Source organism: Crassostrea angulata, chromosome 2 (assembly GCF_025612915.1).
Source record: "Crassostrea angulata isolate pt1a10 chromosome 2, ASM2561291v2, whole genome shotgun sequence".
In the NCBI taxonomy this organism is placed as follows: Eukaryota; Metazoa; Mollusca; class Bivalvia; order Ostreida; family Ostreidae; genus Magallana; species Magallana angulata.
Genome location: NC_069112.1, coordinates 30,907,824 through 30,925,488, shown reverse-complemented (window position 1 = coordinate 30,925,488; position 17,665 = coordinate 30,907,824). Strand labels below are relative to the sequence as shown.

At 35.6% G+C, this 17,665-nt stretch overlaps 2 protein-coding genes across 3 annotated transcripts in view; both read left to right on the top strand.

Annotated features, from left to right (window-relative positions):
- The window catches only part of LOC128171734 (putative nuclease HARBI1), a 225,458-nt gene extending 217,210 nt beyond the window's left edge, over window positions 1-8,248 (top strand). Inside the window, exon 5 of the mRNA XM_052837498.1 lies at window positions 7,565-8,248. The gene's annotated coding sequence lies outside the window, so the exon portion shown is untranslated. The remainder of the gene's footprint in view (window positions 1-7,564) is intronic.
- Window positions 8,249-8,268: 20 nt separating this feature from the next.
- Window positions 8,269-15,965, top strand: LOC128171726 (uncharacterized). Of its 2 annotated transcripts, none has more exons than XM_052837488.1 (2): window positions 8,269-8,393; window positions 8,762-15,965. In XM_052837488.1, exon 2 carries the CDS (start codon window positions 8,765-8,767, stop codon window positions 9,494-9,496), a length of 732 nt encoding a protein of 243 aa, XP_052693448.1. In that variant the 5' UTR covers window positions 8,269-8,393; window positions 8,762-8,764; the 3' UTR covers window positions 9,497-15,965. The 2 variants fall into 2 exon arrangements, with proteins under 2 accessions (XP_052693448.1, XP_052693447.1); XM_052837487.1 differs by having other exon boundaries at window positions 8,271-8,393; window positions 9,571-15,956.
- Window positions 15,966-17,665: the final 1,700 nt, after the last annotated feature.

The following is a 17,665-nucleotide window of genomic DNA, read 5'->3' as shown; positions in this document are numbered from 1 at the left end:
AAGTAGAGTAAAATAAAATCAAAGTACTGAGAGTACTGAAAGACGGCATCTTGAAAGTGTCCTGGATTTCCTCGAATATGCTTCCAAAATTTATGAGTTTGAATTAGTTGTTACAATCTATGTTTATTCAGTTTTTAAGGTCACCTGAGTCACTCAGGTGACCTATTGCAATTGGTCTTCGTTCGTCGTCGTGCGTCGTGTGTTAACTATTTTACATTTTTAACTTCTTCTTGAAAACTACCAGGACAATCGTTAACATTTTTGGTGTGAAGCATCTCAATGGTCAGACGAATCTAAATTGTGAAACGCGTGGCACTACCACTCCTGGGGTGCCACGGGCGGGGCCAAATATGCAAAAAAAAAAACCCCAAATTTTCAAAAATCTTCTTCTCTACTCCCACGCATGTGAGGAAAAAAATGGTTGCATGGTTATGATGTCCATGAAGCCCTCTACCAAAATTGTGAAATTGATGGCCCCGTGTCAGGGGTTCTGGCTCTAGGGTGGGGCCAATATGGCCGGATAGTGTAAATGTATGTCTTTGATAACACAACGAATAGATTGTATAATGTAGAGAGGAATACATCTCATCAATAACTATTTCAATGTGCTGAAAATTATATGAATACAAATAACAGCTCTCCAAAAAGAATACTATTCAACGGAAGCATGCTTGTATCAATTATAAAGAAATGAATAATATTTTTTACGATGAAAATTCGGTTGATTTTTTTTCCAAATCTAGTGCATATAGTTGTAAATCATTTGAAAGTAAATTATTTGAAATTATTTTAGGAATGTACATGTATCAAATAATTTGCATTTGATCTTAAAAGCAGAAGAAACCACTTGTATTTTGGATGGAAGGGTATTAAAGCAGAATCGTTCTTTAAAAGTGTGTACATGTATGTTTCTGTGTGTGTGATTGGGACAAACTATCCTCCTGATATTTTACTCGAAATTGAAGAGTTTGAGAGGAAATATTTCGCCAGGGAAGAAAAGGTAAATATCTACTTTTTTGTTTAGTTAATAAAAAGTGTTTATGAAGGTAATTAATCATTTTTTTTTTTTTTTTTTTTTTTTTTTTTTTTTTTAGAAAAAAATTCGTTTCGATAGGGCTCAGCAAAAGAAGAATGTAAGAACTGTGCATTTTATAGCAATGTATTAAAAGTGTAGCATAAATGCAAAAAAAAGAAATATTGGTAAAATAAAAAACTGAACATTTAGTTTAGGAACGGAAAAATAAAGATGACAACCGGCCCACAACTGCACGTATAGAACTGTCGTTAATGTTGTTTAACAATTGATTTTGTTGTTGGAATGACAAAATTAATATTTAGTTAATTAATTAGTATACAGATACGTCAGAACCCATAATAATCGACGGATTCGGAGAAAGGGAGAGAGTGAAAAAGTAAGTGTTTATAACTGTTTGTTTAAAAAAAAGAAATAATAACATGGAATTAAATAATTAGTCAACAGAGACGACAAACAAAGGATCTCAAGAGGAGGAGGAGGAGGAGGTTGTTTCTAAAAAGGTAAGCATATGTGGGTTTTTTTTTTTGGTTTTTTTTTTGCTAATTGTACACATATTATTTAAATAAAATAAAAAAAAATACCGGAAATAATTGTTTCTTGTTATATATTTGTTTAAAGGAAAAAAAAAACCAAGACTAGTTGGTTTCATTATAATATAACCTAAAGAAACAGTAATATTTTTTTCTTCAGAAAGGAAAAAATGCTATGCATCTTATTTGAGTAATTTTATTTCAAAATGTAAAAATTGTGTTTTAAAGTCATTCAATAAAGAACACGACAAAACCCATGGAGATGAATCGATAGAAACAACTGAGGAGGTAATTAGAATGTTTATAGAACGAAATTAGGTTTTATATATGCGTGATTTGTTATTATTTAATACAATGGATTTAATGAATTAGCCAACAGAACCACCCAATCTGCATCCCAGGAAACAGAGGGAGAAGAATTATGAAACTTATGAAACAATAAAACTTATAGAAAAAAGCGCTTATGGATCAATGATTATGAATAAAGAAAAACACGAAGATATTACTTATTGGGGATCAAAGGAAAAAGCCAGTTACTATGTATCTAAAAAACGTTTTAGAAATTTAACGGAACTTGATAATAATAACTTTGAAATTGAGTTTGCAAAGTCGCGCATCACTTTTGACCTGTCTATTCAAATTGGTTATTTTATACTTCAGTACGCAAAATTATGTATGCTTGAATTTTATTATGATTACCTTGATAAGTATTGTAATCGAGAAGATATTGAACTGATGTCTATGGATACTGATTCTTTATATATGGCAATATCTGAGGAAGTGTTAACGAATATTATTATACCCGATATGAGAAATAATTTTAAACAAGAAAAGCGACATTGGTTCCCTAGAATTAATCCCCCCGAGGCCGCCGCCATCGATCGTCGGGAACCTGGTTTATTTAAAGAAAAATTTGTAGGTACATCGATGGTGGCTCTTTGCAGTAAAACATATTGCTTAGAAACCAAAGCGGATATTAAAAATTAAAAAAAATAGTGGAAAAGGTTTAAATTAATTATACACATCCAATTGCTTTATAAAAACGAGTTTTATATGATACTTCTTCAGCGGGAAAAACAATTCGCGGTTTTCGCGCATTAAATAACACTGTTTGCACATACACGCAGCACATGCAGGGCCTGACCTCTTTCTGTCCTAAGCGAAAAGTCCTCTCGGACGGCACATCGACAACCTATTTAGATATTACACTATCGCCGTGGGATTAAAATGGAATTGCCTGGACCTTCAGTGATTTTTTTTAATACAACGGGGTTATGAAATAAGTAACAAATTTTATTTTTTTTAGCTATAGTTTTTTGGTTTAGATATGAAAGCCCTTTTTTCTTCTTTGGTTTTTAAACAGTTCAAAATAAATAAATCTAATCTTGCCCTCCCCTCCATTTTTAAATGATCCCACCCTAAAAATAAATTCCCCGCCATCCCTGTACCATCCAAGAAAATGAGGGCTGTATTAGGTTTTATGTTAGTGGTTTTACTAGTACACGGGAATTTATGGCGCAAATGCATTCGGACCAAGGGGAGGAGGCTTGAATGTAAGGACACTAGAGGCAACTTGACGTGCGGAGACATTGCCGATCAGATGAAAAACGTTGAAGTCCTTGTGCTACGAAGGGTTTATGTATTAGGGCTCGACATTACTCAAGTCTGTCTACCCCAACTAAAGAAGATCTTTGTTGAAAGAGCATGAAATTTGGTTTGCAAAGGCTTGATTTTTGGTAGACTGAAGCGCAGAATGAAACGACCACTTCAACCACCATTAGAACCACCGAGTTTTCCGTTCCAGGCAGTGCGGATTATATCGACCTTAAAAGAAGTTTGTTATACGTAAAAGTCAGGATAATACACGGCCACGGGACTCCACTTATCATTGTAGGCCATAATAAGACTTAAGAAAAGACCACTGCAAAATATCCCTTAATCAACATTGATGTAAAATTAACTTCCATCGCTTCAGGACAAACGAGATTTATATGGGATAACATATATCTAACACAATGTCCCAGTAAAATCGTGGTCGGACTAGTGTCTACGGAAGCACAAACGGGAAATTATCGAAAGAACCCTTTTATTTTTCAAACATTTAAGGCCCGTCAGGACGGTGTATTTGTCAACAACGTTAGTATCCCAGGGTAATATTTTAAAGTCGAAGAGGACAACTGTTATATTTCTGCTTACCGAAGTTTATTTGACATTGTCGATAAAACTCAAATCTAGATTTACCCAATACCAGATCCTAGACTTTGGCGGGAATGGTAAAAGTGCATGGTAAAAGTAGGTAATTTGAAAAGGAGTTGGTAAACATATAAAATGTCCATATTTGATCATTTACTTGATCCATGTGTCCATTAGGCTATGTAAATTACATATGAACGGTGTGAACAATTACTTTTTTGTTTAGGAATATAGATAGATACTTCTAAAATTGACAAACGTGTCAACATGCGATTCTTTTATTATGACACTCTTTTAAACGTATATTACCCACCATATGTAAATATATATATAGGTAGATTGTGTAGCACTTTTAACACCGCATCAAGATGAATCGAGAAGAATTGTTTTTTAATATTTTGGTAAGCGTTTAAATACGGTGTACATGCATGTTTTTTTTTCAATTATATATATATTAAAGTTTGAAAAATATATACATTCATGTATATTTAAAAGTGTGTTGCTTTTTTCCAGAAACTTATTACATTATCATCACCAATGGACTCTGCTATAGAACAGGGTCCTGGACCAAACGAAAAAGAGAAGAAAGATACCGCGGGGAAAGAGCAAAATGATAGTGAGGCGGTATCTCCCATGCATGTTGAGGACTGTGATTGTGAAAGATAATTTCCAAATATGATTTTGCCAACCAAAATAGTAAAAAAAACAAACAAACAACAACAAACGGGTTTTTTTTAGCATTTATTTTCATACTTATACCATATAAAACAAACTAACGAATTATACATTTCATAATTTTCTACACAAATAGTTAAATGTAAAATTTTATAATTATGTATACATGTAAGACTTATTTGTTTTATCGACATAATAGTATTTGTAAACATAATGTTTTTCCCATACTTTAAAGACGAAGATCGAAACTGCAGAATTGTATATTACAGTGATTAAGGTAAGACTATTTTATCAATTCAACAGAATTATTTTTCGAAAGTAACATAGGATTTCGTAGAAAAGTACTTATATCTGCATTAAACTTAGGTATCTCTGTTGCAACATGTTTGCAATCCATATAATTTATACGTGATAGTTCAACAGAACCCATGGATAAAATAGAAATCCAACAGGAAATGATAAAATTTTAGATGAAGAAAATTTTGTCGAGGTGCATTATTTACTGTTCTAATATTTTCTTCTTCAATATCAATATTGTCAGACATCCTCCTTGTTTCACGCTTGTTTGAGAAATAATTATAATGTTACTATCTAAATACTAAGACATCCTAAATTTGTGATGTAATGAGTAATAATTTCTTCGTTAAATTTTTAATTATTCGTAAATAAATTTAAAATATCACAAAAAGATTTCCCTTCACATCTTAAAACGGAAAACAAAATACAAAAGAGTCCGCATGATGAAGGTAAAGTATTTCCGTATTTTATATTTTTTTTCGCCTCTTCCACGTGACAATTTTGTTTCAAAAGAGAGGTTGGATTCACCACGCGACAATTATCAATACCACCTTGCACCAGCTCCCATTCCTGTTGCCATGGCCACGAAATATTAGAAGTTGAGAAATACTATCTTCAGAAATTTGATGTGAATCTCCTACGCAAGAAAATACTACAGCAGCAGGAATGTGAATTAGCCATTGCAGCACCTATAGGAATAAAGCAGGAAATAATTCAACCATCTGCTGATTTTAACCCAGTAGGGTTTGCTATTGTACCATCAAAGGAGCTGCCTGCAGAGAGTTTCACTACCATTCAACGGACAACAAACATCTCCAGTTTACCAAGTTCTCATACCCCAGCGTATACACAGCCACTGAAACACCTTGCGTCTACTCACACCGACGTATACAGACCAGTAATAAAAGCCATTACACCAGTTTAAAAAGACGTGTGTTTAAAAAATTAAAAATTCCGGGCTTCAAAAAATTGAAACCATTACACCAGTGAAAAAGGATGTGTTTAAAATAAATAAACCCGGGCTTTAACGTCGCTATTTTCCTTATCCCTCCCTACCTTCATATCCATATGACACTAGTAGTGAATGAAGTTTGAACTTTAATTCGATTCTTGTTCTGACTAAGTGAAATGATAAATCAGTGGTTCTTTTGTAACAAAATAGCCCTTATTAGCTTTAATTATATAACCGAACACTGGTGATTGGACTTTATAAATTTGCATATTCTATAACTTTGACTATACTGATTTGACGTTATATATTATTCTTTGGACTATTGTGATTTGACTTTATTATTTAAGTTCACAATCAGTATCGAATGCTCTTGTAAATAAAATACCTTTATTTGGTGTACCTTCCATGTTAATTGAACCACGAATAGTATGTGTCCATCAAAGGCTATAATTGCTTTAAAGGAAAGTCAAAGAAATATATATAACCACATCTCTCTCTGACTTCCCCGAATTGGGACTGTTTATTTAGTTTGATTTTTGTCATATAAAACCACTAAACGATCACTGAAGACTTTTTCTTAACGTGTACACTAGTTACGTAATATACGCATGGTAGTGTTATACGGGCTGATTGGTGCCGTGACCAGGATTTGTACCTTCTTTTAGACTTTGGACTTATATAACTAGCTACGGTAAGACAATTTTCTTTATTCTTTAAGATTTGGGGAATGCAATGACAAATATCACGCTGATGCATTCTTGTTTAAAATCCTGACGAAAATGTCCAAGTGTACAGCAGTCGACTCTCACGACTTGCCCTCGATGCATTTGGCAGTCTTGACCCTCCCGAGGTACAACGCCAGTAAGTACAATTATTCATTGACGGTATGTCCGACGATCACATGAAAATTAAAATCATGCATCAAAAGCCGACTACGCTGACGGCTGTCGCGGATAGCGCGCTTTCGATACAGAACTTTCATACCGAGGTTAAAATGCGGTTAGGGAAGGAGTTTGTCCCAACTCGAGATGCGGAAGAGGTGGTTTTTCACAGGCTTAGACCTGTCGCGCCTTATCTGCCTAACCCTTCCCCGGCTTTAAATCCTCTTAACCACCCCTGCCCCGCGCACTATTGTGCCATTGGAAATAAGTCACAAGCGGTACTGAAGAAGGCCCAGAACTGAACATCCTGCTGCAGCAGGTACAACAACAACCTGAAGAAAAACCACTGCAGCAATCGACTGTGGAAGAACAGGTTTGTTGCAGAGCGGATCCGGGGGTACAACGCCGTCGTCTGGCTGGCCTCCAACTGAAGCCAGCAGTTGAACGGGCCCTTCTCCTGAGTGGCCACATAATCTGGGAGGTAAAAGCCTACCAACTGTACCAAGACTTTTCGGACTCTGACGATGAACTGGCCTACCTAGACTTAAACAACAACGTAGAGGTACGCTGGCGGTATTACCCAACTCGCCTTTCGCCCACCTCGGGCCGCAAGAGTGACGAGGAGTGCCCGTTCTCGAAGAAGGTGATTAGGACGATCTCGACCTAGACATAGATGACTAATTTCCTTTTGATGATATGTTAGTTAATAAAAATTCTATAATCCTAATTGTCCTTGTTTGTTCTTATTTGAACAGTAAGATTTCGACAGATAAGGAATTTATTCTAAGTAAGGCCACATTGTCTTTTCAGGGAGAGAATGTTGGTTCCTATTTGCCCCCTGGTTAGGATGTGCTTCCTGGTTGGATCCTTGGTTCGGTGGATAACAATGTGTAACACAATTGACCCCATTTTTAATTGTGTTTAATTGTCATAACAATTATGTACTATTTAATGACTTAATATTAATTCCTGTTTTAGCTGTTTACTTGTACTCTTATAGTAGTCTGTTTACCTGGACGCATGAATGACAGAGGTCATTCGACCGTGCAGAGTGCAGCGCTTAGACAAGGACGTACTTGTACACGTGCCGGGGGCAACAGAGCAGAACCGTGAAGACCGCTACCTGGACGCCAATCAAGGACACAGTTACTGGTGAACCAACACTCTTCTCGATGATCTACTCACTGACCAGGACGTTCTGACAATTGTTGTCATTCGAGTGTGGCTAATTGACAGTTAAACTAATTACTACACATGGATACTATACAAAGACTGTGTAAACTTATTTTAACGACTGGATCTTTTATGGACAGTTTACGAGCTTCAAAAGTAATGACCACGTTAATTCCCACGCATCAGTGACAAGGGGGCGTTTCTAGTGACCGTATATACGAACTGACATGGACAGAGTGAAGCAGTCCTCAACCCACCACCAGTGAGGAACGGTCTCCCTCTGTTGTTACACCCGGCTTCCCAAAGTGTTGTCTGACTTTTTATTATTATATTTTTCATTACTCTTGTTCAGTGACCCTGACATTCTAAAAGACTTTAAATTATTGTCAACAATTATTCTTTGATTGTAAAATCCTTAATTGTTTTTCTTTATTGTTTTTGCCTTATTATTGTAATTATTCAATTACTATAGTATTTTTGTTAACTCTATTAAAGTAGTATTTTAATTGGATCTGTTGTTGGCTTTCTTTGTGCTGTGTTATAGATCCTCGTTGGTGCCGTGACCAGGATATGCTGCATCTATCAGCGTCAGTTGCATCACGAACGGGTTCAACTTGCCAAGGAAATTTAATTCGGAATCTTCTACATTCTCTCTGGTAAGTTTTTGTTCTGTATTTTGCCACTAAACACAACGCGAACTAACATGGGTGAAGAAGATTTTCTTAACGCAATGCAAGGGTTAGCAACTTCTATAGTAGATAACATTGGTCAGGCTTTTGGGGCAACTCAAACCTTTTGAGGGAGATCCTAAAGAATTTAAGAAATGGATAAAGGCTATCGAGAAATTTGCTTTGTTGAGAAGGGTCCCTGATGAAAAAATCATTATTAAACCCAAGACCACTCGTAAACCAAAATCGGCTGAGAATAAGTTCAGATTCCTATTGGAAACTGCCATTCGACTTATGTAAACTATGTGTTTGAATTTCGAATTGCGCATAACCTTCTCTTTTCATTTCCGTTACAGATCATGATGTCGCTGAAGTCCCTGCCGCCCGTTGTGCAAGTGCACATCCTTGATAAATATCTAGATAAGTGTTTTAAAGACGAGCATAAACAGAAATTGAACGTAGTTTTTAAGAATTTAAATGCGCTTGTCCTCCTGTCAAATTCTGTCCGGTCACACTCTGAGGAAGTAAGGCCGTTAGTCTTACCTTCCTGCAATAGACCATTACGCTACCTGATCGAGCAAATCGAACGGGACAGTAGGTTCATGTGGCCCAGAACCAAGATTCTGGAGTGGTTAGAGACGCCCTCCGGCCACCAGTGCGTTTGGGACGCACGCATATGCCCCTCGACGACGTATCAACAACCCCTGAATGCCGTCAGTACGGATTTCTACATCCGTAAATATAAAATCAATCATAGACACGCTCGTCTCGATCCTCTTTTCGGAACCTCATCTGACCTGGGAGACATTTTGGCTGTCCAGCCATTTGAACCCAACGGTCAGCCAACCCATAAACATAAAGAAGTTATGGGGGATATATCGGTGTTCTTGAAACTCACGGAACATTCTCAGACCGTCCCTAAGTATGACATATACGACAGGGACGCCCTGAGGTTCCTTGGGGGACATGAAGTGTTACGAAACGTATTCGGGGATGATTTTTGGGATCTGCTGGGCGAACCTTATCGGTCGACAGGTATCTGTCAAGCAGATCCCACAAAGTTGATCCTCCGGTATATGAGTTTTGTGTGACCGGCTAATATAAATTTTATCAATATTTAAAAAACGTAATTTATGTCATTTATTAATATTTTTTTGTATTGCAGATCATGGCATCGACCATTCTGCCTTTCTTAATCTTGATTTGGCTGACCAACGGCAACAGTATGATAGTAAGAGAAAATGTAATTTTTGAACAATCCCATGAAATTTCAACCACACGAAGTCGCTGGCTTGTAACGATGGTTATCGATTTGTCAGTTTATGATCAGTCCATTGACAAACTATATTCCGCTCTGGATGAAGTTAATAGGATAAATAATGTTCTTGTCAAATTCTATGATGTTCATCTTAAAGACAAATATTTCCAAACACTTAAAGGGTTCGAGTTAGAAATAATAAATTTAAGAACTGCTCAAGACGCTGTTTATAATAATTTCCAAATTCTGAGTCCTTTACATGATCTTACGGGTTATCGTCGTCGACGATCACTCTTACCCATTATTGGTAAAGCTTTTAGTTTTCTATTTGGAACAGTGTCGGAAGATGATTTACAGGGGATACGTAACAATATAAATAATTTGGCCAATAACCAACGAAAAATTACTCACGTAATACAAGAAAGCCTAACGTTAATTAATGGCACTCGACTTGCAGTGCGAGAAAATCGACAAAAGATCAATGAAATTTTAGGCGCGTTAGTAACTCTGTCGGACCAATTGAAAAATCTTACGACCGGTATTGAAAAACAACTTCATAAATTAGATTACTTTGTCAATTCATATTTGCGAATTAATAGAGCCGTACAGGAAATTCAAGTAATGACTTCCGAAGTAAGAACTCATGTCGAACATTTGTATATTCAACTAAATGCTCTGGCAATCGGACATTTGACACCAAGTATAATGGCTCCTCATGATTTAAAAGATTTATTACTTACCATTAAAACTAAATTACCCCGGACTTTGAGATTACCTGGAAACCCAGATGAAGATTTATGGTCCTTTTATAAATTTCTTACACGTACATCGACAACCGCGGATAACAAACTGTTGATTATTTTATCTATCCCACTATTAGACGCGCAGGACACTTATCATGTTTACAAAATTCATAACATACCCGCACTTATGACAAATCAAAGTAACTCCGTCATTACAAATGGCTGTTCTATGGTTGCACAATACAAGCTCGAATCAAATGCGATTGCTATCAATACAGAGCGAACCCAATACATGTTGTTATCTAACGAAGAATTAAAAAGCTGTTCTAATCCTTTAATGGGGTTCTGTTTCGCGCGAAGTCCAGTTTATAAGACTAGCATTTCAAGATTATGTGTCACGGCGTTATTTCTTCAAGAAGTTCAAAAAGTTCGAAAATATTGTAAAGTAATTGTTCAGCTTAAGTCTGTATTGCCCCGGGCAACTTATTTAAATAATGGACATTGGGTGGTATCAACATCAGAAAAATTACATTTCGTAAAGTTATGTGGGGATGGCAAAAATACATTAGCTACGATGTCATTGTACGTCCTCCCATCCAAATTGTGACCCTTGATCAGTCCTGTTCAGCCGTCACAAGTGCAATGACATTACCCCCTCATTATCACCAAGAAAGTAAATATAATGCGACAAACCTTCTGACAACTTTCATGCAATCTTATAACGTGTCTGCCATCCAATTATGGAAACCTGTTCATTCCAATTTTGATAATTTAAACAATATATCTATTCCTGAAAAATTAAATGATCTTGAAATGGTTAGCATGGACAAACTGGTTGAAGAATTAAAACTGGTAAATTCAGTACCCCCATTATTCGATTTCTGGGGATTACCTACTTGGGCATATGTATTAATGGGTGTAGCTTCTGCAATGATTATAATTGTAATAATCTTTGTCTATTGTAAAATAAAAAGGCGTTGGTCAGGTAAATTGTGGCGAAAACAGGGCAGGGGCAGTGACTATTAAAGTAGTATTTTAATTGGATCTGTTGTTGGCTTTCTTTGTGCTGTGTTATAAACGGGAATTTTATTACGGGAAAATGTATTTTGAAAGAAAAATGAAATATCACCTACTCGCACTCAATGGTCAGTGACGATTGGACTGGGTTAAGTCTATTGAAAAAAATGTGCATATCTTACTTAATGTACAGCATACCGTGTAGGGCTGTTGGCTTTGAAGACAAGCAGGGGGCCGTATCCGATTTCATACAGAGATTTTTTACTAATGCACCCGGTGGACAGCAGCAGCTGGATGCATTAAAAAAGGAGTTATCTGCGCGATTCGCGGAAGTGACTGACTCGCAGCATGCTTTCATGCTACTTTTAAAATGCAGGCAAAATAAAGATGAAAATGTTTAAGTTTATGCCGAGAGGCTTTTAAATTTAGCAGAGGAGGTCTTCCCGGAAGGAGGACCTTTCTGTGCAAGGTCAGTTGGTAGGCGCCTTTGCAGACGGCTTGGCGTCCGACCGATTAGGGTAAGCAATTGGTAAGCAACAAAGACGGGAACTAGTTTTAATCTAAACCTTCTTAAAACATTTGCACTCGCTCTTGGTAGGAACGATACAGCTTTGCGAAAAATAATGAAAATGTAAACTACCACATGGGCTCCAACGTTTTCAGTACGATTCAACAAGGTAATCTGTGTGTGAGCATTAGACAATATTAGCGATCACCAGGCAAAGAAATGCTTGTCCCAACGAAACGTGGACTGTGTCTTCGACCAGTGGAGTACAGAGCACTGAAATGACAAAGAGCCGATATAGAAAAAGTCATCCATGAGCTCGAATCACTTGTTCCTTGGATCATATGAACCATTTGGGCGTGCTTCGATGTCCTACATGTAATCCGTTGGAATGTGTGAACTGGATAAAAGGAACAGTGCGGGCAAGACATGTTTTTAAAAACTCTCGTTTTGATAATTATTATTGTACCGGTGGTATCTCGAACGGGTGCAAGTTGCCAAAGGAAAAATTCAGATTATCTAAATCCTCTCTTGATGATGGAAAACTTCAACATCCTCGACGTCCTGTCCTCTTTGCCTCTATCTAGAACTAGACCATCGAGCAATGATAAAATGTTCTGTCATCTTAAGACATTCATATCTGATTATAACTATTCGTACTTGGTCAGTAGAGATCAGTCCTTAACACACCACCAGTGAGGAAGGTTCCTATGTGCAGAGACTCCCGACTTACCCCGTGTTTAATAACGTTTGGACAGTGACTTTAATTCTCTTACTATTATCTTTGATTTTAAAGGACACTTGACTATAATTAAACTATCTTTTGAAAGAACTGTGAAATTAGATCTGAACTGTTAATCACAAGAAATAATATTATTTTTGTTATTTGTTTCATAACCTTATTAAAATTTCATTGATTTAGTCCTTATTTGTTATTTTTATTTGCAGATCATGGTACTGCCCATTCTGCATCTGTTTTATTGAATCTGGCTGACCAACGGAATAATTATTCGAGAAAACGTAATTGTTGAATTTCCACTACTGTAACAAAATAGCCCTTGTTACCTATCATTATATAATCGAACACTGGTGATTGGCGCCAGCGACCAGGATTCGTACCTTCTTTAAAAGACTTTGGATTTATCTAACCAGTCACGGTAAGACAATTTTATTATTCTTTACTGTCCTGTTTTGTAAGTCCGAGTCTCATCTACTCTTGATTTATTCTTATTTATTCTATTATTCTTTTGGGTATTTATTGTCTGGTAAACATGACTGAAAGTTTAGAACAAGCCACAAATATTGTTGCTGGTACGATACAGCAAGGGTTTACTGAACATAATACGACAGTGAATGAGACACTCAAACAAATTGGGACTGTGTATTTAGTTTGCTTTTTGTCGAATAAAACCACTATACGATCACTTAAGACTTTTACTTAACGTGTACACTAGTTACGTAAGATACCCGTGGTAGTGTTATACTATTAGAAGCCGATGGTTATTTTAATCCCATTCATAATCACAGTACCAACTTTTATGCTACTTTTAACTGGTACTGTGACCAAGTAATATAGAATTTTTATATTATTTTTATATTTGACTGTATATTCATAGCATTCACTGATTTTAAAGGTCCTATTTCTTATATCCAGTGCAAGGTCAAAAGTTACTTAACTTATACGTCAGTAGTGGAATATTCTTGATCTGTGTTTACAAATTGTGTATTCTAGATAGTCAGCATTAAAAAGACGGTCAACATGTTACCTAATTTTTGATTACATTTAAGTATTGGGACCAAGCACTAGGATTATTAATTAATTCATCAAATATTTCATGTACGTGATCACTGTTTGAATAAAGATAAAAATGTTGAATTTCGATAAAGTTTATTATTATAAGCCAATGCTGATATTGGTGTTATGAAGTCAGAATTTGGAAATTTGGCAAAGGAGTAAACTTTTAATTAAGATTATGAAACAGTGATCACAGGATGACCACATGCGGTCAAGTCGCATGGGTACTAAGAAAGTTAACAAGTTGTGGAAACGTCATGGAAACCGGTTCTGGGGTATAAAATGGCCATGCGAGCCCTGACAACCTCAGTTGCGGTTTCTCATTAATAAAATTGTAACGACATACAACTTGTTTTCTTTTAAGGTACGTATGTGTAGTTCAAATCATCTTAGCTTTAGAAATAGTATTTATAAGTAAGCGCAACTAAGATGTTATAACTTAGAATTTAAAATGTTATTAATTATTTATTTTTCAGGATATTTTGTTAAATCGATTGAATTATTGTTGTTTATTAATTTGTTTTATTCTGTTGTGTAGAGTTGCGGTTTCTCATTAATAAAATTGTAACGACATACAACTTGTTTTCTTTTAAGGCTAGACAATAGAAGCTGAAAGCAAGTACTAAGGTCCATTTGCCCTCACAACCCAAGCTTCCCCACAACTTAAGTCAAAATTATATATAACAATCTGGTGGAGAATACTTAATCTTCGGAAATGGATCTTGGGAATGGCAAATCCATAAACAACTTCCAGGGAATGTTTCCCATTAGACCGACGTCGGCTCCAACTACCGCCATCGGGGCAACACCAACGGCGCCACCATCCATCAGGATGCAAGGCCTGCAGAGGGCGAGGAGACTTTTGAGTGGCCTGGCTACTCCCTCCTCGGATAGGCTATCTCCTGATGTGCCGGCAAGGCCATCCTTAGGACCAGCTACAAGTAATATTACTTTTGTAACTTCAACTGCAACGCCTCATTTAGCTCATTCGGTTAACGTAACAGCATCATTACCACCGTATTCACTATCATCCACTCATGCGCCGCCACAGGAGATTCGGCACGCGCCGAATGTTATCAAATTGTCTCCATACCCCCAGGCTGAACCCGCTAGTCAATGGTGGTCTCTTTTGATGGCCATGGTGGCATATTTTAATATGTAGGAATCTGCAGCTTTGTCTGCTTTTCCTTTTTATTTGACGGATATCCCTAAACAGTGGTACTTTCAACTTAATGACACGATAAAAACTTCTTTAGAAACATTAAAAAATTCTTTTTTGGAAAGATTTCAAAAACAAAAATCGTCCTCGATTTAAATTTGTTATTTCTCAACCTTACCCTCAAGTAAACACCTTGTTTATGTCTTGAACGCAAATATACTAAAACTGCAGAGGCATGACATCTGCTGTTCAGCGGTTATTAATTTAATTTTTAATTGTAATCTTTGTAAAACCTATTCGATCACGATCAGGTTGTCAAAAGACTTAACCATCAAAGGATCGTAATAAATAAGTAGCCATACGAGAGTTTAAAACATTAAAGGACAGCTTATTCAACATTAATAACAAAAATTTTAACAGCAAACTTTCTTCTTTAGTTTCTACACTGGTAACGTAATTACATGTATATACGTGCATTCGCCCGTCCTTGTCGTTTTCCGGCAAATATTTAACGAAGTTCATTTTTTTAAACCATTATAGGTAGACAATTTTAGTTGTATGTTTGAAGTGTCAACAATATACGATAAACGGTTATTTATCATTTGTTCAAACATATTCATTGAAATACTGGAGGATACCTCCAGAATTTATCGTACTCTTAATGAGCACACAAATAACGAATTGAGAACAAAAGTCATAGTAAGCCGCTAATGTAGGTCTATCCTGAACGAACAGCTGTCGAGAAATGCATGTAAGTACACATAACAGAAATACTGGTCCGAACGTGCGGCGATTATCATGTACCTGACCTGGCCGCAGGGCAAACAGGTGACAACCATATCTATATAGTTACGTAATCACTGTTGACCATTAATTTTAAGGCACATGAAGGGTAATCGTTGTTCTTTTCACCTGTTAAGGCGGAAATATATTTCTTTTTCAACAATTTTAAGGTGACTTTATATCTTATTTTAACAGCAGTTTACGTACGAAGATGCAACATTGTTTTAGCAATGAAATATTTGAAACTAAAAACTAAATCGGAAAAATCAACATTTGTCGGATTGGTTTTCTTTTTATATCTGCTACACGTATTAAAGTAATTCGCTCAACGTTGCTTCCTAAGTCAAACAAATAAACTTGACATATTTCTTTTAACATGTTCGCTTGAATAAAAGTAGAAACTTTTTTCTGCTTGAACAAAAGATCAAACATTGAGTTTTTATTTTTTTTTTAAAAAACGGTCGCATTTGGTACGAATTAACAATGTACAAAAAAAGCCAACGAAAGCTAACTCGTACGTTAAATTTCAAACGGTACAAGTTAAAATTATTTCTAAAGCAATATTGTTTTATTCAATAAGTTTCAAAGTAAGCATACTTGTAATAGATTTATATTCTGAAAGATCTATCTAGTTTAAGATCACATTTAATATAATTCATTTGGTTGCTTTACGTACATAAGAAAAAAATATGAATGAGATAACAATTGATTGTAACGATCTGAATGTTAACTTGTTCGGGTAAACATATTTATTTTAGCTACACTACATCAGTGTGCTTAACTATAATGTAAGAATATAAAAGTTGATTTTTTATGTGGAATTGAACTATTTAAGGATTAAAAATTTATAATATAAAGTTTAACATATCAATCGTACATATAGTTTGTAAACGGGATAGTAAATTGCCATTATTAGTACGAACTAATTTTTATTAAGTTTACCGATCAATGATAAGTCTTACATTTAACTTTCAATATAATATACTACGATAGTATCCTTTCAAACTTTGGGGTGATTTCTTCTGAGTGCGAGCAGTCATTACATTTTAACTAATGAATTGTTCAAATAATCCTCTAAATAGCCTTTCTCTATCTAATTTATACATTAATGTGCACTAGAAATGGCCTACGACACAAACGATTGATAAGGACAACTTCCTCAGGACGATAGAAATAATTGTCGTGGGTCTGAAGTCACATAATCCTGTACAAAGAAAATAACATCTAGGACTACTACTAACATTATAAAACTCTTAACAACAGCTAGATTTAAACGGTGTTGAATCACAGTCGTAGAAAAGGTGTTGGCAATGTGGCTGATCGCTCTAAAGTATTTGTAGCGTTTCCGAGTTTTAATCCACTTTTCCTTGTTTAGTAGCGTTAAGTAAATTTCAATATTATATTTTAGAAGTAACTAATTCCTTTTCATGATATAAACGCAATTTAAAGAAATGTAAATGTGTATTACAATCAGTAAAATAAACTAGAGCAGAGCTCGTGGCAAAACAACGAGTAGGTCTTCCGTTGTTGGTGCGGGTTGAAAATATATGTGATATGGTGTCAAACGATAATAATGACTAAACTTTCAGTTCTGCTTTTGTTATAAAAACGTGTTGTGATTGAAAGCCTGTATATTAAACATGTTTAGAAAAAGAAAAGAAGAAAATGTTTTAGGAAAACTATTTGTCGAACACAGTTTGTGTAATCGTTTCAAAAATGTCTTTAAATGGCGAGTTAAATTTTCAAAGGGTAGCAAGCATTGTTATAAACAGTATGAACTCATGATTCATGTCAGGAATTGTTTTTTTTTTTTTACCGAACACGCCTACAAAACACGTAACCTTTTCTCTAAGATAACTTCTTATTTAAATATTTCAATATTTTTGAAGACTATGTGTGTGGCGTAACAAGAGAACTCAACTGGTGCAGTCCTTTATTTCTTAAACATACCTCCGGAGAGGGTTAAAAACTGAAACATAAACAAACATGCTCTTAAAAAC

Bases quoted from the DNA above. Each gene is read 5' to 3' on its own strand.
- LOC128171726 (XM_052837487.1), top strand. From the start codon at position 9,574: ATGGCATCGACCATTCTGCCTTTCTTAATCTTGATTTGGCTGACCAAC.